At 39.3% G+C, this 25,870-nt stretch overlaps 1 protein-coding gene and 1 long non-coding RNA gene across 4 annotated transcripts; one reads left to right on the top strand and one right to left on the bottom strand.

The window, feature by feature from the left end:
- Positions 1–334: 334 nt before the first annotated feature.
- LOC138168853 (uncharacterized) lies at positions 335–1,501 on the bottom strand. The gene is made up of 3 exons (XR_011170222.1): positions 1,371–1,501; positions 549–694; positions 335–466 (listed from the first exon to the last, which is right to left on the bottom strand). It is a non-coding gene; the product is annotated as an uncharacterized lncRNA (long non-coding RNA).
- TMEM192 (transmembrane protein 192) lies at positions 869–25,120 on the top strand. Of its 3 annotated transcripts, none has more exons than XM_069097738.1 (6): positions 872–1,081; positions 3,805–3,951; positions 6,597–6,861; positions 11,918–12,052; positions 21,612–21,714; positions 23,405–25,120. In XM_069097738.1, the coding sequence occupies exons 1-6, from the start codon at positions 1,055–1,057 to the stop codon at positions 23,541–23,543; spliced, it is 816 nt and encodes a 271-aa protein (XP_068953839.1). In that variant the 5' UTR covers positions 872–1,054; the 3' UTR covers positions 23,544–25,120. The 3 variants fall into 3 exon arrangements, with proteins under 3 accessions (XP_068953859.1, XP_068953839.1, XP_068953849.1); XM_069097748.1 differs by lacking the exon at positions 872–1,081 and adding an exon at positions 1,794–1,964; XM_069097758.1 differs by lacking the exon at positions 11,918–12,052 and having other exon boundaries at positions 869–1,081.
- Positions 25,121–25,870: the final 750 nt, after the last annotated feature.

Genomic DNA, 25,870 nt, shown 5'->3' with positions numbered 1-25,870 from the left:
AAGCTAAGAGTACTAGTATTTGAACTCGGATTTCCTGACTCCAAGTGTACTCCTGGTTCATCTTCTAAAAGGGACATTTTGGGGCTCTTAACTCTTTTGTGTCGTGGACCCCTTGGCTATCTGGTGAAGCCTATATACTCCTTTTCAGAATACTGTAAAGCTTTTAAATACTTAAAAACAAAATCATATTGAAACAATTACCAAAGCATTAAAAAATGAATTAACAGGATCCCATCCCTCATTTTACCAATGAGAACACTGAGGCCCTGAGATATTATGTAATTAGGTAAAACAGACACCACACGCACACACAGAGAACACACAGAACTGGACCTTGTCAGGTGCAATGGAAACAAGCTTTTTTATTTGGAATCAAAAGAAGCTAGGTTCAAATCCCAGGTCTGAAGCTTCCACCTGGTCGACCTTGGACGATTCGCTGAACCTCCCTGGGCCTCGGTTTCCTCATCTATAAAATGAGAGGGTTAGACATGTCCTCTGAAGCTCAGCTCTATATCTGCCATCCTCAAGCCCTCCTAGCTAATACATACACAGCCAGGGCTTGGAGACACAGAAAATCACGCCCAGAGAACATCTCTAAAAGGCACATAAATAACAGGTGTGATGGCTTGGACATCAGGCCACCGAAGGCTTGGGAATGCAGCCTACCATGCTTTAGCCTTTCGGAGTCGAGAACCTTAGAAAAGAGAAAGCAGGGTGCCAAAGCAATGGGTCAAGATAGGAGAGAAGGGAGACCCGCAGCAGCTCCGCTGCGAACGTCCCCCCCCTCCCTCCGGGGGCCGGCAGCGTCGGGGGGAAGCCTCTCCGGCTCCACCAATGAAGACCTTGGAGGAGGAGCCAAAAGCCGCCCATGGAGGCGGGGCCTGCGCCAGCGTGGGCGTGCCCAAAATCAGGGTGAGTTTGCTCGGGAAGGCGGGCGGGGCATGTAGGGTTTTTTTCCTCCCCCTTTCCCCCCCTTCCGAAAGCAGCGGGATAGTCTCGTTAGTGGAGAAAGCGCTCCCCGGCGGCACGGGCTTCGGCCTTTGGAGCCCAGGAGATGGCTGCGGGGACCAGACTGGAAGACGTGAGTGTGCGCGGGGCGGGCGCGGCCAGGGGCACTTGGTGTTGCGGGGCGGGGCCTGGAACTGCGAAGCTGCCCTTCCTCCTCACCTCCCACCCCCTCCGAGCGTCCTGTCTCGCGCGGGTACCCCGGAAGGGGGCTCGGGGCACAGTAAAAAGCTGCGCACGGCGAAGACGAACCTCTCTGGGAGAGGCACACCCACTGGGGCTGTGCGCCCTGGGAAGGGGACCACTGGAGGAACTGCAGCCTGGGAACAGGGGAAAGGGATGCATTGCGCCTGGGGAGGACATACCTGCAGGGGCTGTGCGCCCTTAGGGGGGAATGGCTGGAAGGAACTGTGCGCCCTGGGAAGGGGACCCCTACAGTAGCAGCTGTGCTTCCTAGGAAGGGGTCGCCAGTAAGTCTGTGTGCCTTAGGGATGGGACTCTGGCTGTTTCCGAGGGGTTGAGCTTTGGTCACGGGGAGGCCGCCGGGCCAGGTACCGGCACGTGTGTGCTGGGGTGGTACCCTAGGTGCGCGGCTGAACCCCAGTTCCAAGCTTTTGTCGGGGGAGCGGCTTTGCTTCTAGTCCCGGAACTCGGATTTTTCACGTGACTGAGGGTCTGACCTGCCAGTTGTGCTGCTGGCCTCCGGTTCGCCTCGAAGTCGGTTCGAATATCCTGAAGCCCGAGCTGGGTCATGAGGAACGGAACGAGGGGCCACCCCTAGTGTCTGGGGCCCCGGCCCCGCCGCAGCTCTGCAGCTCTTGTCCCAGCCGCGACTGTGGTGAGCGCAGCAACCACGTGAAGCCTTGTCATTGTCGGCGCCAGGAAACAGCTTTCGAAATGAAATGGTGGTGTACCTGATTTTGCAGGAATAAGCAATGCTTCTTCTGCCCATTGATAAGGCAAGCTACGTGATACCTGATACACACGAGAAGTCATGTAAAACATTTCCGTGTTAGCCATATTTGGGGGGAAAAAGTAAAAAAAAAAATGCTGCATTATGCACTCAAAAGTTATCTTGCTGGGGCGGCTAGGTGGCGCAGTGAGTAAGAGCGCCGGCGGCGCCCGGAGGACCCGGAATCGGTTCTGGCCTCAGATACTTAACACACACACAAAACACACACACAAAATAACTGGCCGTGTAACCTTGGGCAAGTTACTTAACCCCAATTGCTTTAAAAAAAAAAGTTATCTTGCTGGAGGTTGGATAGCACTTTTGATTATGAGTTCTTTGGAATTGCTGTGGATCATTATTTTCACCATTGTAGCTGCCTTTCACCGCTGGTCATTTTTACATTACTGTTACTGTGTATGACAGTTCTCCTGGTTCTGCTCACTTTGCCTCAATTCATATAAGTCTTCCCAGGTTTTTCTGAAACCATACTCTTTGTCATTTCTTATAACACAGTAGTATTCCTTGACCAAGTTTCTTTGCCTCTCTAGGTGCAGTTTCCTCATCTGTAAAGTGTAAATCCTTCCAAGATTGGTCTTGGGGGAACATAAAACCTGGAGGAGAAAGAGCTGGGCTCTGTTAAATGCTATGAATTGTTGAGTCTGCAATAGTTTAAGTTTAAAACTGTAGTAAGACTGTATATGATCAGTTAGTCAACACATATTTATTAACAAATTACTTGAGTGCCAGTAATAGAGCTCTAAGCTGAAGCCTTTCACATCCATTATCTCATTTCAGCCTCACAATAACCCTTTGAGATAAATATCTTCAGTCTTTTATAAATGTGGAAATTGAGGACTAGAAGTTGTAAGTGACTTGCCCACACTAATAAGTATTAGAGGGGGAATTTGAATCCTGGTCTTCCTGATTATAGATCTAGCCCTTAGTTCAGCCCACTCTTCTGTGGTAGAGTGGTAAGGCTTTTAATTTTTTTTTTTTTTTGCAAATGCCTGAACTGAATCCCAGAGGGATGGTACTACTTGCTTATTTTACTTGAAAAATTGTCTTTGTCATTTAACATTTCTTAAAACAATATTCCCCCTCCCCCCCACATTACATGTAAAAACAGTTTTTAAATTAAAGTTTTGAGTTACAAATTCTATCTCTCCCTCCCATTTTGCAGGGATGTCTAAGACTTATGATTTCATCATCACTTTGAGCTTCTGGTAGGAACCTCCTCACACAGATACAAATAAGTTCATCATCTGTAACTTAGTCTTTTTTTTCTTTTGTCTTTTGGAGGGCAATTGGGGTTAAGTAAATTGCCCAAGACTACACGGCTGTTTTTTTTTGTGTGTGTGTGTGTGTAGGTGTTAAGTGTCTGAGGCTGGAATCGAACTCGGGTCCTCCTGACTCCAGGGCCGACGCTTTACTCACTGCGCCACCTAGCCACCCCTGTAACTTAGTTTTAGAAAGTTGCCTGGCATCTTGAGAAGTTAAAGAACTTACCCACAGTCATATACCTAATACATGTAATACTTGAACCCAGATTTTCCTGAGTCCATGGCCTGCCCTCTTAAAACATAGTACTTCTCTATTGAACTCTTACCATTATTGAACTTTTCACTTATTTATTCCTTGATTGCCAGGCAGATGGTAAGCCCTTTGAGAGTAGGAGATAATTCCTTCTGCTTCCTGTAGTTGAAACTGAATGATTTTTCAGGAAAAATATTCTTAGAATGGAGTAAGCCTCTCAATGTATAAAACACTTTTTTGAACTTCATGTTATATGACTGGTTTTTGTGAATATTATTCAAGAATGTACTGATTTTTGGTTTCCCTCCCTTTAGGGTTCATTGGATCTTACACAGAGTTTAGAAGATGACCCTCTTCTAGAAGCTCAGCTTCTGCCACAGCATCCATTGCATGTTCATTTCAGACCTAGATTCCATGCACTTCCTACTGTCATCATAGCAAATCTCCTCTTGCTAATACATGTAAGTCTGTGGGGATTAAAAAAAAAAAATTGGAGTGTTTGACAGGAGAAAGTGCTAGGCTCACCAAGGAGTGTTTCAGAGTCAAAGCAGTAACTTCTTGCTTCACTTTGTGAACACTGGAGAATCTGGATGAGAATAAGTGTGCTATTTCTGCTACAAAGTAGGTTACTATAAAAAGAAATATAGCCTAGTGGATAGAGAGCCACTTTAGAGACAAGATCTTGGTTTGAGTGCCACCTTTGATGCATTCTGACTGTGATCTTAGGCAAGTCTGAGGATCGCAGGTAACTTGTAAAGAATAAAAGGCTCAGAACAAGCCCCAATCTGAATTGGTAGAAAGGTTTGGAAATTCTCTATAATAGTGAATTCACAAGTTTAGAAAAAAATACACATACACACATGTACATATGCATATCTGTGTATATACATAGCTCCTAAAGGTTAGCTATTATACTGTCAGTTACTCTAATGCCCTTCCCCAGATGGAGCAACATCTTCCTGGGCCATAGCATCTGCATGAAAACACTTGCTACAGTGGAGCCAAAAATTATTGTATTTCCTCCATCGTGCTTGTTGCAGTGATAGTGGTCCTGTTGGCTATTTTAAGTGTATTCAGAGGAGTTGATGAGTTACTTTGTTTGATTTTTTTCAAAGGCTTATTACCTCATATGGTCTAGGTTAGGAATTCTTGATCTTTTTTGTGGGTGTCATGGACCCCATTGACAGATTGGTAAAGACCGAAACCCTTCTCAGAATGATGTTTTTAAAATAAAAAACAAAGGATTATAAAAGGGAACCAATTATATTGAAATACATCATCAAACTATATTAAAAATTCAGGGGTGGTGAGCCTGTGGCTCTCTAGGTGCTCAGGCTTGGCCCTTTGATTGAATCCAAACTTCATTCTGTGAAGTTTGGATTCAGTCGAAGGGCTGCGCTTGAGGACTTAGCTGGGCACATGTGGCCTTGAGGCCACCAGTTCCCCACCCTTGGGTTAAATACTCTTCGACTAGGTGATGAGAGTATTAGTCTTGTTGTTACTAGAGAAGCAGGTATGTGGGTAATAGAATTATGAAATTGAGAAGAGCCTTGAACATCATGTGGTCCAAATTTCTTCTTTTATCCATTTGGAAATGAGCACAAAAAGGTTAAACAACTCAACCATAATCACACTTGGGGAGTTGCAGAGCCATGTAGAAATTCTCTTAAACTGCTGCTTAATTAGGATGATTTATTTTCTTTTATTAATTGCCCAGAATGAATTTAATGTCTATGAGTCTGTTTCTTCAACTATAAAATGAGTTTGGATTAGATGGCTTCTAAAGGTTCTTCCAACTATAAATTTGTGATCCCATGAACTCATGAAGAAAAGCACATTATAATGCACCTTTTAATTTTTTTTTTAGAGGGGAGAAGGCAGGGAAATTGGGGTTAAGTGACTTGCCCAAGGTCACATGGCTAGTAAGTGTTAAGGGTCCGGGGCCAGATTTGAACTCAGGTCCTCTTTCAGGGCTGGTGCTCTGTTCACTGTGCCACCTAACCGCCCTGCACCTCTTAATTTAAAAAAGTTAGTTTTAAACCCTCCTGTATTACACTATTTCTTTTTTTTTTCTATTTTTGGAGGGGGGAAGGCAGGGCGATTGGGGTTAAGTAACTTGCCCAAGGTCACATGGCTAGTAAGTGTTAAGTGTCTGAGGTCAGATTTGAACTCTGGTCCTTCTGACTCCAGGGCCAGTGCTCTATTCGATGTGCCACCTAGCCTTCCCATTACACTATTTCTTGAGAATTTTGGTTGTCTTTTTTTTCTTTTGAAGGAGGGAAGACGAGGCAATTGGGATTAAGTAACTTGCCCAAGGTCATACAACTAGTGTGTCAAGTGTCTGAGACTGGTTTTGAACTGAAGTCCTGGTTCCAGAGCAGCGGCTCTATTCACTGCGCCACCTAGCTGCCCCCAATTGTTGATTATTTGAACTAGATGCCTTAACAGATGTTTTTACATGTCTGAGTAGCTAATCTTTTCACTTAAATAATATTCTAATAAATCTTTGATCTCATCAGAGTGGGCATTCCGTCCAGTGATGAGTTTCCCCATTTCCTCAACTCTGACTATGTAACTGTAGTCAGTGTCCTCTCACAGATTCACCCCTGCAGGCTCTTCCAACATGCTGAGGGCTTTACTTGATGAATTATCTTAACAGTACAGGGTATGCAGGTCATCTCTGTCTGTCAGTGTTACTCCACTCTTTTTTTCTGCCAGACATTTTTCTTATGGCATCCTTTATACCACCTTTCCTATGTAATTATTTGTAATGTGTTATTGCTTGTTTGTGCCTATGATGCACCCTCCCCATTACCCTTTGGGTGATCATAGATTTAGAGCTAGAAGAAATCTTAGAAGTTTAGTGTCCAAATTTTACAAATTTGAAATTAAAAAAATTTTTTTTTTACAAATATAAAAACTGATGGTCATGGAATGTTACATGCCCAGGGTTGGCTAGTGTCTGAGACAAGATTTGAAACCAGTTCAATCCTTTGTCTCTTATTCTTGTTTCTAAAAATTGAGAAAAGTGATTGAATGTAGGACAGAAAAGGTGATGTGTGTGTTTAACCTCAAAGCCTAATCTTGGTACTTTTTTCCCCTCTAGGTTGTATTTGTCGTTTTAGCATTTTTAACAGGTTTGCTTTGTTCTTATCCTAATCCAAATGAGGACAAATGCCCAGGAAACTACATCAACCCATTTAAAGTTCAGACTGTGGTCATCCTTGGAAAAGTGATTTTATGGGTCCTCCACATGCTTCTTGAACGTTATATCCATTATCACCATAGCCAAGTGAGAAAACGAGGCTACATCATCATCTATAGATCCACAAGGCATCTTAAAAGACTGTCCTTAATGATACACTCTACTGGTGAGTTCACTTGCCTGTCTCAGCTTTTTGCATTAAAAAAAAAAAATGTGGTTTTGGTTCCTTAGGTTTTTTTAGACCACACTTAACTGGTATATTCATCTTTTCCTTAGTGATAAAGGAAAACAGCTAGGCAGTACTGAAGAATAAGATTTGCAACATTTTTCATTGGAAATGTCTTAACTCCCTACTGAAAAGTGTTTCAGCATCTGTCCATCAAAGCCAAGGTCATTTTTTTTTTTTAATCTGAGTTCAGCTGCTTTTTCACATTGTTTTTACTTCTTTTATAATTGTTCTGACTGTTGTCTTGGTTCTGGTTTGTTTTTTTTTCTCCTCAGCATCAATTCATTCATATCCTCCTGTGCCTCAGTATTTTCATATGCATCATTCCTTAGGGTTTAGTAATGTTACATCATAGTCAGAACAGTTTTTTCATTCTTTCCCAATATCTTTTCAAAAGTTCTCCTCCTAACTTGAGTAGGACTTGGTGTGAGGATCTCAAGCTTTAAATTGGGTTTGCTAAGGTTTGCTTTTTCCAAACCCTGCAGTAATCTAACTTCTTGGTCCCATCTAATGCTGGAAATGTCAGATAAAGACAACTATATAGTGCAACAAAAACTTTCTTTTGTTTCTGTAAATTTATGGTAGAAACTGGGAAAATGACATCAGATCACTGGATTTTCCTTTCCTGTCACATGGATGAGGTAGGAATGCTATACTTCCCAAATCATTCTGGTTTGTAGGTAACCTTTATATACTGTTTCACAATATAGGAGAAGCTTTTCTTGAAGTCCATTGGGATGAGTACAGGTATTATCTTCTTTCTTTTTGTAAGGGCAGGGAGGAAGTAGAAGTGAGAGAAATAAATGGGAAAAAAAAAAAAAGATTAGTTGACTTCTAGACTCTTTTAGGGGCTAACTTTTGGTGTGTCAGCAAAGCCCTAAATAGTTAGAATGCTTTGCCCAATGACTAAACCTTAAGAACACTTGAATACATCCAGAGCCATTTGTGTTTTCCTATAATTCAGCATTCTTTCATTCAACAAGAATTTATAAGGTGAATATTATATACCAGGTACAGTGCTAATTTTAGTTGGTATATTGATACAGAAGTGGCGTTTGGAAAATCTGTACCTGAACAACTAGCAAAACATAATTGCTTTTTCGAGGGTCAGTGCTGTGCCTTCCACTGAAGAAGAGATTTGAGTTGGAGGAAATAAATTTACTGCTTTTTGACTGTTCCCTGGGAGTGAGAAGTAGAAAAAACTTTTTTTTTTTAAACTGATAAATTCTTTCTCAGGAAGTAGCTGCCACAAGGCAATTCTGGTCAGACATTCAAGTGCAGTGAGTGTAAGAACTAGATCTCTGGAATTGAGAAGAATGGATGATGATCAAGACCAGGGGTTGGTTCTTTACCTTTTTTGTATCCTGGATCCCTGTGGCAATCTGGTAAAGCTTTTTGACTCTTCTCATAGTCATATTTTAAAATAATGAAAGAAAATATGCTACATTTAAGTGAAAATAAGCTACATTTCAGTTAGAGGTTAATGAAAAGGAAGATAGGTTTGGGGTTTTTTTCCCCCTACAAGTTCACAGACTCCCTGAAATGTCTGTTCTAGATCCTTCTAAAGGGCAGTAGTTGAAGCTGTCCCTGTGGACTCCTTCGTTACATCTGCCCCTTAGTATTTCTAGTTTCCTTGAAAACTCACCTCAAAAGCTACACCCTCTCTTGATTTCTTACCTCCTCCCTTCTGAATTTGTAAATCTGTGAATAGAGCACCAGCCCTGGAGTCAGGAGGACCTGAGTTCAAATCCAACCTCAGACACTTAACACTCTAACACTTAATAGCCTTGTGACCTTGGGCAAGTCACTTAACCCCAATTGCCCTGCCCTCCCCCCCCCCCTCAATAAAGGTCATGTGAAGGGGCTTCCTCTCTGAGAGACCTTCAGCACCAGCCCTGACCTGTGGATGGCAGTGTGTCCAGCTTCTCTGTGGAGATGAAAGTTGGCAGTTTAAAAAAATAAAAGGCCCCCATTGTCTGGTCTAGATAGAAAATGATACAGTCTCTGCCTTCTATCTCTTCAGAGGGTGAACTTTTTTTTTAATCTGAAAATATGTGGAATGCCCCATACCCATGAGCCTCCTAACTTCTACAAGGGAGTAGAGGGAGGTGTCTTTTCATATCTCTTCTCCAAAGCCAAGCTTTTCCCCCACTTTTTAAACAAACCCTTTTTTTTTTTTTAAAGCAATTGGGGTTAAGTAACTTGCTTAAGGTTACACAGCCAGTTATTTTTTGTGTGGGTGTTAAGTATCCAAGGCGGAACCGAGCCCAGGTTTCCTGACCCTGGGGCCCTCGGCTCTTACTCACTGCCCCACCTGGCCGCCCCTAAACAAAACCTTTTCAATAAATGTGCATAGTTGAAACAACAAGAAATTCCTACATTGACCATGATGGGAAATATATGCCTTATTCAAAAGCTGAAGTCACTTGAAACTTTATAACAATATTATGAAGAGATGTTATCTGTGAATTCTAGATTAAGAACTAACTGGTTTAGAAGCAGATCTGATAACTTGATTAACCACCTTTGAGGAGGGAGGAAAGGAAATGGAGATTAAGTGACTTACCTGAGGTCATGTAGCTAGTATCTGAGGTCATATTTGAACTTGAGTCTTCCTGACTCCAGACCCGGCACTGTAACTAGATACTGCATTTCCTGGGTGACTTCTAGACCATGAATTACTGGATGTCCTAGCATCACAGAGCATATACTCTTAACCTAGGTACAGGCAGCTTAGTTGAGTAGGAGCCCCCTAACCCAGAGCTTTCTTTAATATCACTGGTGGGAATCCTAAATCAGTTTCTCTCAACCATATGGCCACTTCATTGTGCATGCTGCTGTTAAGTACAATAAAGAGAAGCGAGTTTGGGGCCCTTTATTGTAGTATATATGAGTTGACAAGTTTCAGGGATTCCTAGTTGCTAGGTGTACTTGGTAGTAATTTTTGCTCAATGCCTATGTGCTTGTCATGAAACAATCCTGTAAGATTTGTTGTTATTGTTTAAGTCCTTTCTTAAAGAAAAAAAAAAGTATGTCTTCATGTCTTAAGCTAGTCAAATGGAATAAAACCAGATACTTAGATGAATTAGCTGGAGAGCTTATAGACATGGCCACTAGGTAGAGCTATGAGCTTATGTCGTTTTGAAATTCATTTGTTTCTTCTGTCCAGGTCTACTCTATAGTCTGGTTCAGTAAAATTGAATTTACTATAGAACATTTTTAAATTCTTTTTTCATGTCTTTTTTTTAATCTCCTTAATTTATAAATATATACCTTCCCAGTAACCTACCCAGTGAGTTCGCCTTTGTAACAGATTTTGAACAGAGCAAAAAGGGAGGTCAGCAAAGCCCAATCAACATATTTGTCATATCTGCCACTCTATGAAATATTCCACAGCCATAATTTCCTGTCTCTTCATAGAGGTACATTTTCTTACTCTTCTAAGCCAGGTCATTACAGTTACACAATGTACCATTATTGTAAACATTGTATTGTTTTCTAGATTATGCTTATTTGCTCTTCATCAGTTCACAGAAGTTTTCCATGCTTCTCTAAATTCTTCTAATTCATTATTTCTTCCATTCTTTCAATATTTCATTACATTGATCCAACATAATTGCTTAATATTTCCCCAGTTGATGTCCTCCATCTTTGTTACCATGAAAAGAAATTCTGTTATAGAACATCTTAAAAAATTAAAATTACTTTGAAAATCACATGTGGTCTAGCATCTGTAATGGTGCAGTCACGTTATCTATGCACAACAGCTTCTCTCATTTTTTAAAGTCCCCCCCCCAATTTAAAAAAGTGTAATTGTTTTGAGACCAAGTACCAACTAGGTCTCCCCAAAGCTGATTTACTAGCAGCATGACTGTATGCTAATATGATTTTCAAAAGAATGGGACATGTTAGAACAGAACTAAAGTGCAAAGTAACTTTTATATGTAATTTAAACTTGGCATACTGTTTCATAGTTATTCTGCTTGCACCAACAAGTAGGAGATCCCTTCTCTTCTTTGGACTAAGCAAACATTTTCCAGATTTAGAAAAACACTAGGAAAAGAAGGAACTTGGAAATAATTTCCTCTTTGTACATTTTCAGTGTTTGCCAAGTTCATCAAATTAGCGATGCAAAAAGTAAGTTTAAAAACAACACTTAGAAGTATGCCATAGGCTTACTGGGAGAGTATCACCTTGGAAGGATGATTAGAGGGGAAATGGCATTCACCTAAATGTGAATGTAACATAAGCCGTTAACATCGTAGGTATTTCTGTCTCATATAAGCATATATATCTATCTTTGTGAAGTGGGTGTTGCTAAAAAAAATTGTATATTATTACTTCCATTATGATACATTGTACAAAGTACTATGAGTTTTGTTATCTTTAACTAAGTTTTGTTACCTTTAATATCTTTAAGCTTCTAGTAATAATAGCTGACCTTTATATAGATATCATTTAAAGAATATAAAGCACTTTCTATCTATTATCTTATGTGGTATTCACTACCATTCTGTGAGATAAGTTGTTATCTTCGTTTTAAAGGCCCAAAGAGTTTAAGATGACTTGCCTATGGTTACATAGCAGGTATCCCAATATGGGGTTTTAACTAGGTTATTCCTGACCCAAAGTCTATTGTGCTTCCCACATACCACACTGCCTCTTTCCTAGTTTAACTTTTTTCAGAATGTTAGTGGCCTTGATCAGAAGGCCTAAACAATTTCACTTACACAATAGTGGCTATAACTTATAACAATAATGCTGCAATGTCCCTGGGGCTTTCATACACAGTTAAGAAACTTGTTCTGCCCTTTACCCCAAATGGTTGGTACCACTTAATTTAGTTTTTATCTTTACCCCAAATGGTTGGTACCACTTAATTTAGTTTTTATCTTCAGCTTTATTATATACTACCATTTTGACTAGGCTGTTACTTCCTCTTTTGATAGCAAGTGCAGTGCTTTGGCTAATGCTGGGTTTTTGTTTCCTTTGTCAGGTAATGCAGCACTTCTCCTCATCCTATGTATACAGCACTCCTTTCCAGATCACGGTCCCCTCTATCTTGACTTCATCCTGGCAGTCCTGGCCTTGGAACTGATTTGTTCCCTGATATGCCTAGTCATTTACACAGGTGAGAATTACCCATTTTGTCCATCTACCAGGACTGCCCTTCTTACAGTGGCCTTTTAAGTACTGTATTTCCCCAGTTCATTCTATAAAAGCCCATTATTTTTCCATTACAATTCCATAACTCCATCAGATCTCAGATCTTATCGTATACCAAAGAATTCATACTAGAAAGGTTTAAAAATGTAAAGGATGTCAGAGAGCATGCCCTTATAACTTAGACCTTCTTCAACATCAGCAGATTCATATTAGAAACAGGCCCTATAGATAAAATACGTGTGGCACTGTTCATACAACACTGAATCATTGTCAAACATCTGAAAAATTCATGTTGGCGAGAATTCATAGAAATGTAAATATGAGAAATATTTTAATGCACAGAAAAAATCTCACTGAATATCTGAAAATTTATCCTAAAGAATTGTAACTTATTCATAGCTCATCGAATTAAATGTATTACTTATAAACATTGTAATAATATTTGTTTTGTTTATTCCTGTAAATAAAAAATTTATTCCTGTAACTTTTTCATTTAGTGGGGAAATTGTTATAAGTAATAAATTTACTTCATATTCTGAACAAAATACAATGTATGGGAACAACAACAAAAATACAACATACAACAAGTAATTATTTTCTCGGCAGCTGTGACCTCAGATTGACTCATAGTGCCAGTCTTTCTTTGCCATCATTTTAAAATCAGCAGGAAAGTTACTGTGACCAACAGACATGATACTGAACTAATTGTAAACATAAGCTTTTGTTGACTTGAAGAAACTCTTCATGAAATTGGATATGTTCACCAAATATTTAAGTAGAAAATGATAAAGTAAAATAGTTTCACATACAAATGTGTATTTAATACTAACTTAAATTGCTAAGATTTTTAGAATCTTGCTATTAAATTTTGGGTTTTGTCTCTTTCTTGAATCAGTCCTAAAATTGTGATTAAAGGAAGTTTTGTATATTTATTATGAGAGGTATTATAGCAGTACATTTTTTTCCATTTTTCAAATGCTTTATTAACTTCTGATTTACATCATTAATTTCCACCAGATTTTGAGTTACAAATTTTCTCCCCGTTTTTGTACTACCCACCACCCCAAAATAGCAGTCTCACAGGATATCCCCTCCTTCAATCTGCTCTCTCCCATATCTTCTCCCATACCCCCTTAGACTTTTCTAGTAAGGCATGATGGATCTCTATGCCCCAGTGCCTGTATATCTTATTTCCCAATTACATGTAGAATATTATTAATAATAGTATATATATATATATATATATATATATATATATATATATACATATATACATATATACATACATATAATTTTAAATGTTTGATTTTGATACTTTGAATTCCAGATTCATTGCCTTCCTCCCTTGTCACCCACATTTACTGGGAAGATAAGCAGTTCAGTATAGATTGTACATGTGTAGCTAATGGAAAACATTAACATAGTAGATATATTGTAAAAGACTGACTATATTTCCCTCCCTCCTATCCCACCACCCACTTGTTCTATTCTCTACTTTGATCCTGTTCCTTTTCAAAAGTCAGTGCTTCCAACTTCCCTCCCCCCCAGCCTGCCCTCCCTTCCATCATTCCCCCTCTCATCCCCTTCCCCCCTACTCTCCTTTAGGGTGAGATACCCTATTTAGTGTGTATGTCATTCCCTCCCTGAGCCAGATTCAATGAGAATAAGGTTGACCCATTCCCTTTTGCCTTTCTATTCTTCCCCTCCATTTTAACCATTTTCCCTTGCCTCTTCTATATGAGATAGTTTACCCCACTCTGTCTCTCTCCATCTCCTCTCATTATATTCCTCTCACACCTCTTAATTTCACCTTTTAAGTATCATCCCTTCCTGTTAAATTGGTCCTGTGCCCTCTATGTATACTTGTAAACATATATACACACATTCACATATATATTCATATGCCCGCATACCCTCCAATATAGACATATATGTGTGTGTATGTATATACATATTTCTATTCCCTTCAACTATTCTCATACTGAGAAAAGTTTCATCAGTTACAATTATCATTTTTCCATGTAGGAATGTTAATAGTTCAACTTTGATAAATGGCTTATGATTTCCTTTCCCTGTTTACCTTCTCATGCTTCTCTTGCTTCTAGTATCTGAATGTTAGATTTTTCTATTCAGCTCTGTTTTTTTCATTAAGAATGCTTGAAAGGGGCGGCCAGGTGGCTCAGCAAGTAAAGAGCACTGGCTCCAGTGTCGGGATGACCTGGGGATCAAATCTGGGCTCAGATACTTAGCACCACACCCAAAATAACAGCCCTTGCAACCTTGAGCAAGTTACTTAACCCTGATTGCTTTAAAAAAAAAGAATGCTTGAAAGTCCTCTATTCCACTGAATGACCATATTTTTCCCTGAAAGATAATACTCAGTTTTACTGGGTAGGTGATTCTTGGTTTTAATCCCAGCTCCTTTGACCTCCGGAATATCCTATTCCAGGCCCTTCGATCCCTCAGTGCAGAAGCTGCTAGATCCTGGGTTATCCTGATAGTGTTTCCACAATATTAAAATTGTTTCTTCCTAGCTACTTGTAATATTCTCTCCTTGATCTGGGAATTCCGGAACCTGGCTATAATATTCCTAGGAGTTTTCTTTTGGGGATCTTTTTCAGGAGGTGATTGGTGGATTACTTTGAACCTCTATTTTGACTTCTGATTCTAAAACATCAGGGCATTTTTCTTTGAGGACTTACTGGAGGATGATTTCTAGGTTCTTACTTTGATCATGGCTTTCAGGTAATCAAATAATTTTTACATTATCTCTCCTGGATCTATTTTCCAGGTCAGTGGTTTTTCCCATGAGATATTTCACATTGCCTTGTATTCTTTCATTTATTTGGATCTGTTTAACATCATCTTGATTTCTCATAAAGTCACTAGCTTCCCTTTGCTCCATTCTAAATCAGAGGGAACAATTCTCCTCATTGAGCTTTTGAGATTCTTTTTCCATCTGGCAAATTTGGCTTTTTAAGGCATTCTTCTCCTCATTGCCTTTTTGACCCTCTTTTTCCAATTGAGATAGTCTGTTTTTTAAGGTGTGATTTTCCTCAGTCAGGCTGTTGACTCTCATTTCGTAATTTTCTTTCATTGTTCTCATTTCTCTTCCCAATTTTTCCTCCACTTCTCTTGTCTGCTTTTTAAGGTCCTCTATGGCCTGTAACCAGCTTATATTTCCCTTTGAAGCTTTTGGTCCAGGACTGACTTCACTGTCTTCCTCCTATTCCGTGATTTCATCCTTTTTGTCCCCAAAATAGGAGTCTAATGTTGAATTCTTCTGTTTGCTTTGCTTCCTTTGCCTGGTCATGTTGCCACTCAATTACTTGACTTTTGGGCTTTTTACCACTGTAGGACTCTGCTACCAGACAGGGGAGCTTTCGTCCCAAATGCTGGGGTTTTCTCAGCTGCCGGAGGTATTAGTTGGCTGCCCTCTCTGAGGCCTCCACATGCTCTGGCAAGCTGGACACACACCCCAGGACCTCCACCCTGGACTGCAATCCAGATCCAAGGAGGTTAAAGCCAGAGCAGTTACCCCTCAGACTGGTGCTTGGTCCCCCTACACTCTGCAGGCCAGGAGCTGAAGCTGCCACGTGGTGCTGGCTGAGCCAAGGTGTCTCAGCCACTTCTTGCCCTGGGGTCAAAAGCCAGTGCTCTCCCAGCTACTGGTCCCAAAGTCCACACCACACTGACCTCTCACTTTCTCCATCACATCTATTTGTTGATAAATCTGGAAACGGCCACAGCTGCTGGTGATCTGGAGTCCCTCTGGCCTGCGGCTGGTCAGACCCGCCCTGGGGTTAAAACCTCCAGCTCACGCAGGCCTGGCCTTGGCTCCCAGAGTGCTCTTCTGGCCACTTGCTGCCGGCCTGCCGGGCTGTCCTCAGCAGGAGGTTAGCTTCTCTGTGTCATTTTGTGGGTTCTGTAGCTCCAAAGTTTGTTCATAGTCCCCTTTTACATGGATTGGGGAAGGTGGAAGCTGGAACCACACAGAGGTCCTGCTTCTACTCCACCATCTTGACTCCGTCCCCCAGTACACTTTTAAAAAATATTTTAAAAGTCCATTTTTAGTGACTAGAATAGATGAGGTCAACCATGTTAAATTCTTTTAAAATGTTTTCTTGGGGTAGCCAGGTGGCTCAGCGAGTAAGAGCACCGGCTCCAGAGTCGGGATCAAATCTGGGCTCAGATACTTAGCACCACACCCAGAAATAAACTGGCCGTGTAACCTTGAGCAAGTTACTTAACCCCGATTGCTTTAAAAAAAAAATGTTTTCTTAATCTATAGTATTCTCCTTAAGTATTTGATATTAATAACAAGCATTTATATAACACTTTAGGGTTTACAAAGCATTTTAGATACATTAACTCATTTGATTTTTCACCTTGTGTGGGAGTTGTTATTATTATATCCATTTTACAGATAAGGAAACTGAGACACATTTTAAGTGATTTGTCCAGGGTCACAGAACTAGTAAGTGACTGAGGCAAGATTTGACCTGTCAAGTCTTCCTGACTTCAAATGTTACACTGTATCCACTATGCCACCTAGATGCCCCTAACAAGTCTTTTTATAATGTAGATGATAGTGATGATAAAAATACCACATATGCTCTGAAGATTATTAAATTTTTACCATGTACTATGAAGAACTTCAGTTTTGAGTTTAAAATTAATTAATTGGGCACTGACTTAAATGGGTAAGAATAACAGTTATTTTTGTGATTCTTTGATTTTATAAAATAACTGACTGCAGTCTTGTAAACCACAGAGTCCTCTATACAATTAGAATTTGTATTTGGGTAAAAAAATTCCTTACATAACCCTTTGGCATCATACCTTTGGGGTAAATCACATTACACCTGTAAACTGATCTAATTTCCAGAAGGTGAGATATGAGTGAGAGGGACATTCAGCAGATCAACAGATATTTTCTTAGTGCCTACTCTTGTGGTGATCCCTCTGCTGAATACTGGGGGAATAGACAGAGGAGGAAGAATATAATATTCTCTGTCCTCATAGAGTTTATAATCTGGTCAGGGAAGGACACAGACGAGTGACCTGATTGCCAGATAAATCAAGGGAAAATACAGTAAAAGGATGAAATTCTATATGAGATCCAAAGAGATTACTTCCAATTAAAGGGGAAAAGGAAAGTTTTTGTTGTTGGTTTCTTGTTGTGGTTTGTGGTAATTTGGCAGTCAGTAGGGTATCTCTATTAGAGTAAATTTATAATCCAACGTACTGCCCTTGAGGTTTATTATTTGATTTAATAATAATAGAGCACTTTAAATTCTACAGAGTATTTTACTTATATGCAATTCTCCTCTGAATATAACAACCCTTTTAGGTTCCACGGGTATCATTTCAGTTTTACAAATGAGGAAGCTGAGCTTCAGAATTTTAGTGATTTGTCCATGGTTGCATGGCTGGTTACTGTTGGAGGCGACAGGATTTAAATCTAAGTTTCCTGACCCCAACTCCAGCATTTTTTCCATTATGCTCCATTGCCCTTATCTGCTAAGAAGCCCTCTCAGTGGTTTATATTCCTTTTGTGGGATGTTATCCAGTTGGGATGGCCTAATACTAATGAAACTATTTGATGATAATCTTTAATTTATACTCATAAAAAGGTACTAATTAACCATGCAGCAAAAAAACAAAAACGTGCATAATTCTAACTTTATATCTTGTTGGCTCTTGGAAAAAAGGAAAGGGAGGAGGGGAAAACCTGACTAGCAGTGTGGGTGGGGGCCTCAAGGTGGTGCAGTGGATAGAGCTGGAAGAACTGGAGTTAGGAAGACCTGAATTCATATCTTGCCTCAGATACTTGCTAGCTGTGGGACCCTGGGCAAGTCACTTAACCTCTGCCTGCCTCAGCTTCCTCATCTATAAAATGGAGAAAAATAGCACTTTTCTCCCAGGGTTGTTTTGAGGATCATATGAGTTAATGGTTCTGCTTATCACAGTGCCTGGCACAGAGTAAACACTAAATAGATGGTAGCTATTATTTTGACTATGGTTAATCCATCCTTCAAATTGCCAAGTTTAGTAAAGTGACCCTGGTCTCTGGAGTTAATATTTAATTCACTTTTGCCTGGATTAGTTCTGTTCCATATTTGACCAGTTACCTGAAGTGACTGGAGATGATGTCAGAGCTTTGAATACAAAGTCATTAGGTTGGACATTTGGCAGGGTCTCTGGCACTTTTCATGACCCTAGAGGTGAGTGTCCACAATTACACCATGAAGCAGGAGGAAAGATTTAAACCCAGGCTTAATGTTTTAATTTTATATCAGCTTTCAGAGTAGCCTTTCCACTGGTAAAGTCAGTAACTCTGCTTTTCTGGTTTTCTTAATTAGGAAAGTAGTTTTGGATTAGTCACACTTAACTGCAGTTGGGTCTGCCCAATTTAACTCTTGGTGGTAGCTGGGGGGACAGAGGAGGTTCTGTCCAAATTTCAGTGCCTCTGCCATTTCACCAGGAAAATCACTGTCAGGATCACTAGCATGAATGAAATCATTTAGACTATAAGAAGTTCCATCATGCTAAATTTTTTTTCTGTGATGACCTATGTTTTCTTAAAATTAAATCTACCCAGTTTAAGCATCCAGTAAAGTTGCTTTGTAGTCAACTCCCTAATGAAATGGAAGATTTGCATGGCACATAAGGCCACCCAGTTCTTCAGAGGGTTAATGCTTTTGAACACACCCCTATTTTGGCTAATGATCTAAAAGAATAGTGGAAAACACATTCTGGGTGGTCTAATTTGACATCAGTATCATTGTAATTACATGATGTCTTTGAATTACAAAACTGAATCCATATGATTTGGTGTTGTAAACTCTAGTGCAGGTGTGTCTTAACCCTTTTTTGTGTAATTGCAGTCTGGGAAAGCCCACGAGCCTTTTCTCAGAATAATGTTTTCAAATGATTGAAGGAAATTTCAGTTAGAAGTGATCAAATATAAAAATATCATTCTTTTTCCTCATCCAAATTCATGGACCCTCCAAAATATTAACCCCAGATTAACAGCTGTTGTAGTTGAAGGTAGGTCATTTACAAAGGGCAACCTTGATTACTTAAAAGAGTAACTTTTTTTTTAACTGTGACTTTAATCAGATTGTTGATGCTTATAAAAAGATTTTATAATATATTAAAATGTTGGGGGTGGAGTCAAGATGGTGGAGTAGAAGCAGGACCTCCCCGCTGCTCCGGCTTCCACCTTTCCCAATCCATATAAAAAGGGGACTCTAAACAAACTATGGAGCTGCAGAATGACACAGAGAATGACAAAAAAGCTAACCTCCCGTTGAGGACAGGCTGGCAGGAATCTGCCAGCGCAGTGCTCTGGGACCCAACCCGAGGCTTTAGCCCCAGGGTGGGCCTGACCAGCTGCCAGCCAGAGGGACTCCAGATCAGCAGCAGCTGTGGCTGTTTCCAGATTTATCAACAAATAGATGCGAAGGACAAAGTGAGAGGTCAGTGCAGTCTGGACTTTGGGACCCAGTAAGTGGGAGTTCGTGGCTAGCCAGCACCACGTGGCAGCTTCAGCTCCTGGCCTGCAAAGTACAGGGGGACCAAGCACCAGTCCGAGGGGTAATCGCTCTTGCTTTAACCTGCTTGGATCTGGATTGCAGTCTAGGGTGGAGGTCCTGTGGTGTGTGTCCAGCTTGCCAGAGCGTATGGAGGCCTCAGAGAAGACACCCATCTAATACCTCCGGCTGAGAAAACCCCAGCATTTGGGACGGAAGCTCCCCTGTCTGGTGGCAGAGTCCTACTGTGGCAAAAAGGCCAGGGGTCAAGTGACTGAGGGGTGACATGACCAGGCAAAGGAAGCAAAGCAGACAGAAGATTCCAACATTAGACTCCAATTTGGAGACAAAAAGGATCAAAGCATGGAACAGGAGAAAGACAGTGAAGTCAGAACTGCACCAAAAGCTTCAAAGGAAAAGACAAGCTGGTTACAGGCCATAGAGGCCCTTAAGAAGCAGATAAGAGAAGTGGAGGAAAAATTGGGAAGAGAAATGAGAACGATGCAAGAAAATTACGAAATGAGAGTCAACAGCCTGACTGAGGAAAATAACACCTTAAAAAATAGACTAACTCAAATGGCAAAAGAGGCTCAAAAAGGCAATGAGGAGAAGAATGCCTTAAAAAGCTGAATTTGCCAGATGGAAAAAGAATCTCAAAAGCTCACTGAGGAGACTCATTACTTCAGAATTAGATTGGAGCAAATGGAAGCTAATAACTTTATGAGAAATCAAGATGCTATTAAACAAATCCAAACAAATGAAAGAATACAAGGCAATGTGAAATATCTCATGGGAAAAACCACTGACCTGGAAAACAGATCCAGGAGAGATAATTTAAAAATTATTGGACTACCTGAAAGCCATGATCAAAGAAAGAACCTAGAAATCATCCTCCAAGACATTCTTGAGGAAAACTGCCCTGATATTTTAGAACTAGAGGGCAAAATAGAGGTTGAAAGAATCCATCAATCACCTCCTGAAAAAGATCCCCAAAAGAAAACTCCTAGGAATATTATAGCCAGGTTCCAAAATTCCTAGACCAGGAAGAAACAATTTGAATATTGTGGAAACACAATCAGGATAACACAGGATCTGGCAGCTTCTACGGTAAGGGATTATCCGTAGGAGCTGGAATATGATATTCCAGAGAGCAAAGGAGCTGGGATTAAAACCAAGAATCAACTACCCAGCAAAACTGAGTATCATGTTTCAGGGGAAAATATGGTCATTCAGTGCAATAGAGGACTTTCAAGCATTCTTGATGAAAAAACCAGAGTTGAATACAAAATTTGACATTCAGATACAAGAAGCAAGAGAAGCATAAGAAGATAAACAGGGAAAAGGAACTTGTCAAAGTTGAACTATTAACATTCCTACATGGAAAAATGATAATTGTAACTGATGAAACTTTTCTCAGTATGAAAATAGTTGAAGTGAATATAAATATAAACATATACTAAAGTTATCATGTAACTTTTTTTCTTTCTTCCTCCCCTTCCCACCCTTGCTCTAGAGATGGTTACATTAGACACAAATATTTATATATATGTAAAATTATTCTATACAAATATTTATCAGTTCTTTCTCTGGAGGCAGATAGTGTTTTCCTTTATAGTTAATTTCCTCCTATATTTTACAGCATTTCTCTTTGTATAAATTAACCTACCAGTTTATGTATCTCATCTCCACTATTAAACTGTCAGTTTCTTCAGGGCAGGGGCCATATTGTCTTACCTATCTTTGTATCACTCATAATACCAAGTACTGTTACTTGTCTGTAAAAGTTACTCAAATGATTTTTTTAAATCAAAAGGTCATGTGCCCTGTATTTTTAAATTAAAAAAAAAAGTAAATCTCATTCATAAGAAAAGTGGGGAGGAGGATTGATGAGGTGATGCAAAAACAAAAAATAGTGATAAAAATTTATCTTTAAAAATGCACATTTTTATCTAGACAAGAATAACTATTATTGCTTTGTCATTTTAGTAAAAATAAGAAGATTTAATAAAGCCAAGCCAAGACCTGATATAATTGAAGAAGAAAACATGTATGCATATGCTAATAATAGTACCTCAGAGACTGGATTCAGGTAATAATGAAGGGGGAAATGGGAGGAAAATGGAGTTCAGAAGAGGAAAGGGTATTTTCTTTAAGAATTAGAATTCTTGAAAAAAATTTTTTTTAATTAAAAAAAAAGCATTAGAACTCTTCTTAAAAGCCAAGAAACACACTTGAATACTTAGTATTATGAATGTTTACATAACTGTATTTCTGAAATCTGGTCTAACACTCTCATTTTATAGATAAAGAAATTACTTCTCTAACAATCATATATTTAGAACTGGAAGAGAGACCTTTGAGGTTTTCTAATCCAGAGGTGTCAAACACTCCTGGCATTGCCTGCTGCCAGAACCAGATTAACATGGAATTGGGAAATACTTAACAAAATAAAAATACAGTAAAATATAGATGTCAGTATGTGGTTTTCTAAGTCATTATGTGACCTTCAGGGATCTTTATGTATGTTTAATAGTCCTTGTTTGAGTTTGGTACCGCTGACCTAATCCAGTCTTCTCATTTTGGAAATGAAACTTGGTGACTTAGTAGACAAGGCAGGTGAAAGAGGCAAGTTTCTGCCTCTGACCCTTTGTGATCATGGGCCAGCTGTTTAACTTTAAGGACCCCAGGCAGCCTCCTAGGACTCTTAATTCCTTGCCAGATTCTTATTCTGTACCTACATCAGCATCAGGAGTTTCCACCCCAGGTTCCTCTACACCAAAGAAATCAAAACCCTAGACCAAAACTACAAAAGCAAAAACAGTGAAAATGAGGTTTTTCCCAGCTCTTTTTCCAGAGTGTTTTTTTGATACCATGAAAGAGGGAGAGCACAAAGACAGTAGATGTTAGAGGAGGAGAGGAGAAGAAACCTCTAATTGTGGGGAGAAGATACAGAAAGAGTACACATCTCTGATGACCTAACTGTTAGTAAGAGTGTCCTATTGGTAGTGCTCCTTGCAGTGGATTTAAGCATGGAACTCCATCAGTAAGTTAGGTCTTTGATGGATTGGGAGCCAGAAAAACTCTGACCTCAGTTCTATATGTACTTGCAGACATGCCTTTGGGATGCTGTTTTTGTGTTGATTTCAGGCGCAAACTTGTTAATCGAAGTTCTTAGTTTCGAATTCCCTTCTCTGCTTCCCCATTGAGAAACAAAACAAATCCCTTCATACAAAGTAGCCTTTACCAAGTCCTTTCTGTCAATGTACTTTTCTCAAGGGTAATTCCTAGATGATGAATCTCTTTGGGTTACGTGGTCTCTCACTTGAGAGTAGAGGTAGAAATTTAATCAATATGCCAAAACTAGTTCCATATTTCAGGAGATGGTCCATGCTTGTGCCATTTTACTGATATGGTTATATAATAAATTCTTTGACCTCTAACACTTACTAGGTATGTGACTCTGTGCAAGTCACTTAGCCCTGTGTGCCTCGGTTTCCTCATCTGTAAAAAGAGCTAGAGAAGGAAATGGCAAACTACTCCAGTATCTTTGCCAAGAAAACCCCAAATGGGGTCATGAAGAGTTGAACACGACTGAGAAATGACTGAACAACAAAAATTCTTGCACAGTTGTTTTTCATTATAGTGTTTTTCTCTTTTTTTGCCTTTTGGAGGGCAGTTTCTGCCTAATGGAAACTGCTGAGAGGCTATCAGTATAAGCACTTTATATCAGGTGGGCTTTCTTTTTGTTTTATAACCTATTATGCCTTATTTATTTACAGGACTAGTTCCAGTCTAGAAGAAGTAGTTGAAAAGCAAGGAGATATTATAGAATACCTGAAACGACACAATGCCCTGTTAAGTAAGCGACTACTGGCCTTCACACCATCTGATTCAGCTTCTCAGCCAAGTAGAGAGTGAAGTCTCCCAAATTTCTAGAGTAATCCAAAGTAAAACAGTTTACACTGGACCTTCGGACAAGCTGCTAGAATTCAATTAGAGCTTTTTGCTGCCTAGTTTTTTAAAATAATGTTGGAAACTTGAATTTTGTTTTCAGGTATGCTGGACTTTTTCTTCTGTTTCTATGACTATAAGGCTTCTTCCATATTTGAAAACTCCATTTCTATAATTAGTATTTAAAAATGTATAGGCATACAGATATCCATTTTTCCCTAGCCCTTGACATAATAAGTTTGAACTGATTTAACTTTTCAGTTTCCTTAAAGGTGTAGTTTCAACTTCTCCCTTGTAACACACACAAATTAACTTAAAGCTTCTGTTTATTGACAGCTTGCTCTTTATAGAGGTAAGTAATCATTCCAGAGAAATTTCTAACTGAATGAGCTTGATATAAATCCATTAAATTTGCTGAAGCCACCTTGATTGTGTAAGGCAAAAAAGGACCCTCAGGACATTTCTGCATACCTGCCTTGTGGTGCTGGGCAGAAACTCAGTTCATTCACACTAAGGCAGTCATTAGAAAATGTACAACATCGTTAAATTTATTTGTATGAAAGAGACCTTGTTCATTTAACAAAAAGTAAACTGAATTTGTTTCTACAGTCTTGTCTTACTTGGAAATTTAGAGATAAGGCCAATGTTTGAAGCTGACATATTCAGTTACTAATATAGTCCATGAAGGGTGGTGATTAGTCACTTGCATTATTTCCCCTCTGCCTGATATAATTTTAGTTGACACATTTGTCATGGGTACATTAAATGCTTCTTTAGGAAAACCTGACTTTTTTTTTTAAGTTTTAGTGTTTTGTTTTGTTTTTTGAACAGAGGTTAATCCTGTGGATAGGAAGAATGGGTTTCTTCAGTGTGTCAGAATATATTTATAGAAACTTGTATATATGATATAATATGTATACATGTATATTTATCTTTTATTTGAAGACTCAAAATAGTTTAATTATACATCACTTGCAAGATGTGTGCAGTATTAAGCTTATCACTTTCATTACTACTTTTTAATTAGTGAATGAAGTGATGTATCCTCTTAAAGATGATTGTGTCACCTCCAAACAGTTCAGAGTGTGTGTATGTGTATATGTGTCTGTGTCTGTTTTAGGATGGAAGTATATACTATATGTAGCTTCTGATAGGTTGAAGTGTGTCTGGGCCCTTTTTTAAACTCTAGGTTTTCTCTGGGTTTCCTGCTTTTTTATTCATCAGTGTGTATCTTACTGCCATGCCATTTCAGGAAGTCTCTCTCTTTCCTTCTAAGAAAAGCTATTATACTATGCCTTCAACTTTCCCACCATTCTTTTAGGTGTGGAGGAGGAGATCAATTATTTTCAACTCAGTTTGGTATCTGTAATTCCATTTTAATTATTTTCTAATTTTATGTTATGGTTTAAATAACAGGTATATTCTAGAGATTTTTTTTTTAGGATACTCAGGTTTTGACATAGGTGTGTGCGCGTCTGTACTTCATTCTAACTGAATAATAAATACTTTGAATTGTTCAAACAATAAATACTACTGAAAAAGTTGACAGCCTTTTGTTTTTATTACAAACTAGTTGTGTTTAATGTTTGTAATTCTAATTAGGTATTTTGTAAAGGATAGCTTTACAAAATAGCTGAATAATAGGCAAGTGCAACAAGATGTTCCATAAGGGTACAGAAGGAAACACTGAATGGTAAATGTTCAGTTGGAATTTGGGTAAAGAAACTTTGAGCACAAAATATTTCTAATACCGTCAAATAATTAACCTCTTTCCTGACCACTGCCTGGTTCTGACAGCCTCTTAGCAATACCATACTATAAAATTAATAATCTTTGAAAGGGCTTTCATATCTGTTTCACTTTATCCCAAAAGTGTATCTGGGGGGTATCTAATTTTACAGGTCAGGAAATTGAGGCACGAAGGGCATTTCTAAGGTTATACAGCTCATTAGTAACATGCCCATCATTAAACACTGAGCTAATTACTGAACCATATAATTCCAGTCCCTGAAGCTGAGCAAAGGCTATTCCTTAATTAAGTCCTGATGAGGCAGAGTGGTTCAGTGGAAAAAAACTGATTTGCAATCCTAGGAATGGCTCTGTTAGCTGCTACCTGAAAGTGATTAAGTCACTTAACCTTTCTAGGCCTCAGTTTCTTCATCTGAAAAATGGTATTAGATTAGATCATTTCTAAGAATATGCTCCAAAAAAGTCATTCACCTGTTCTTACTCTTGGACCCAACAATACCATACTTTGAGGCATATCCCTCAGAAAAGTCAAAGAAAGAGGAAAT

The sequence above is a fragment of the Petaurus breviceps genome, unplaced genomic scaffold (assembly GCF_028583685.1).
Source record: "Petaurus breviceps papuanus isolate PSGF00001 unplaced genomic scaffold, PetGlider_PUasm1.0 126, whole genome shotgun sequence".
Classification (NCBI taxonomy): Eukaryota; Metazoa; Chordata; class Mammalia; order Diprotodontia; family Petauridae; genus Petaurus; species Petaurus breviceps.
This window is presented reverse-complemented; position numbering and strand designations above follow the sequence as displayed.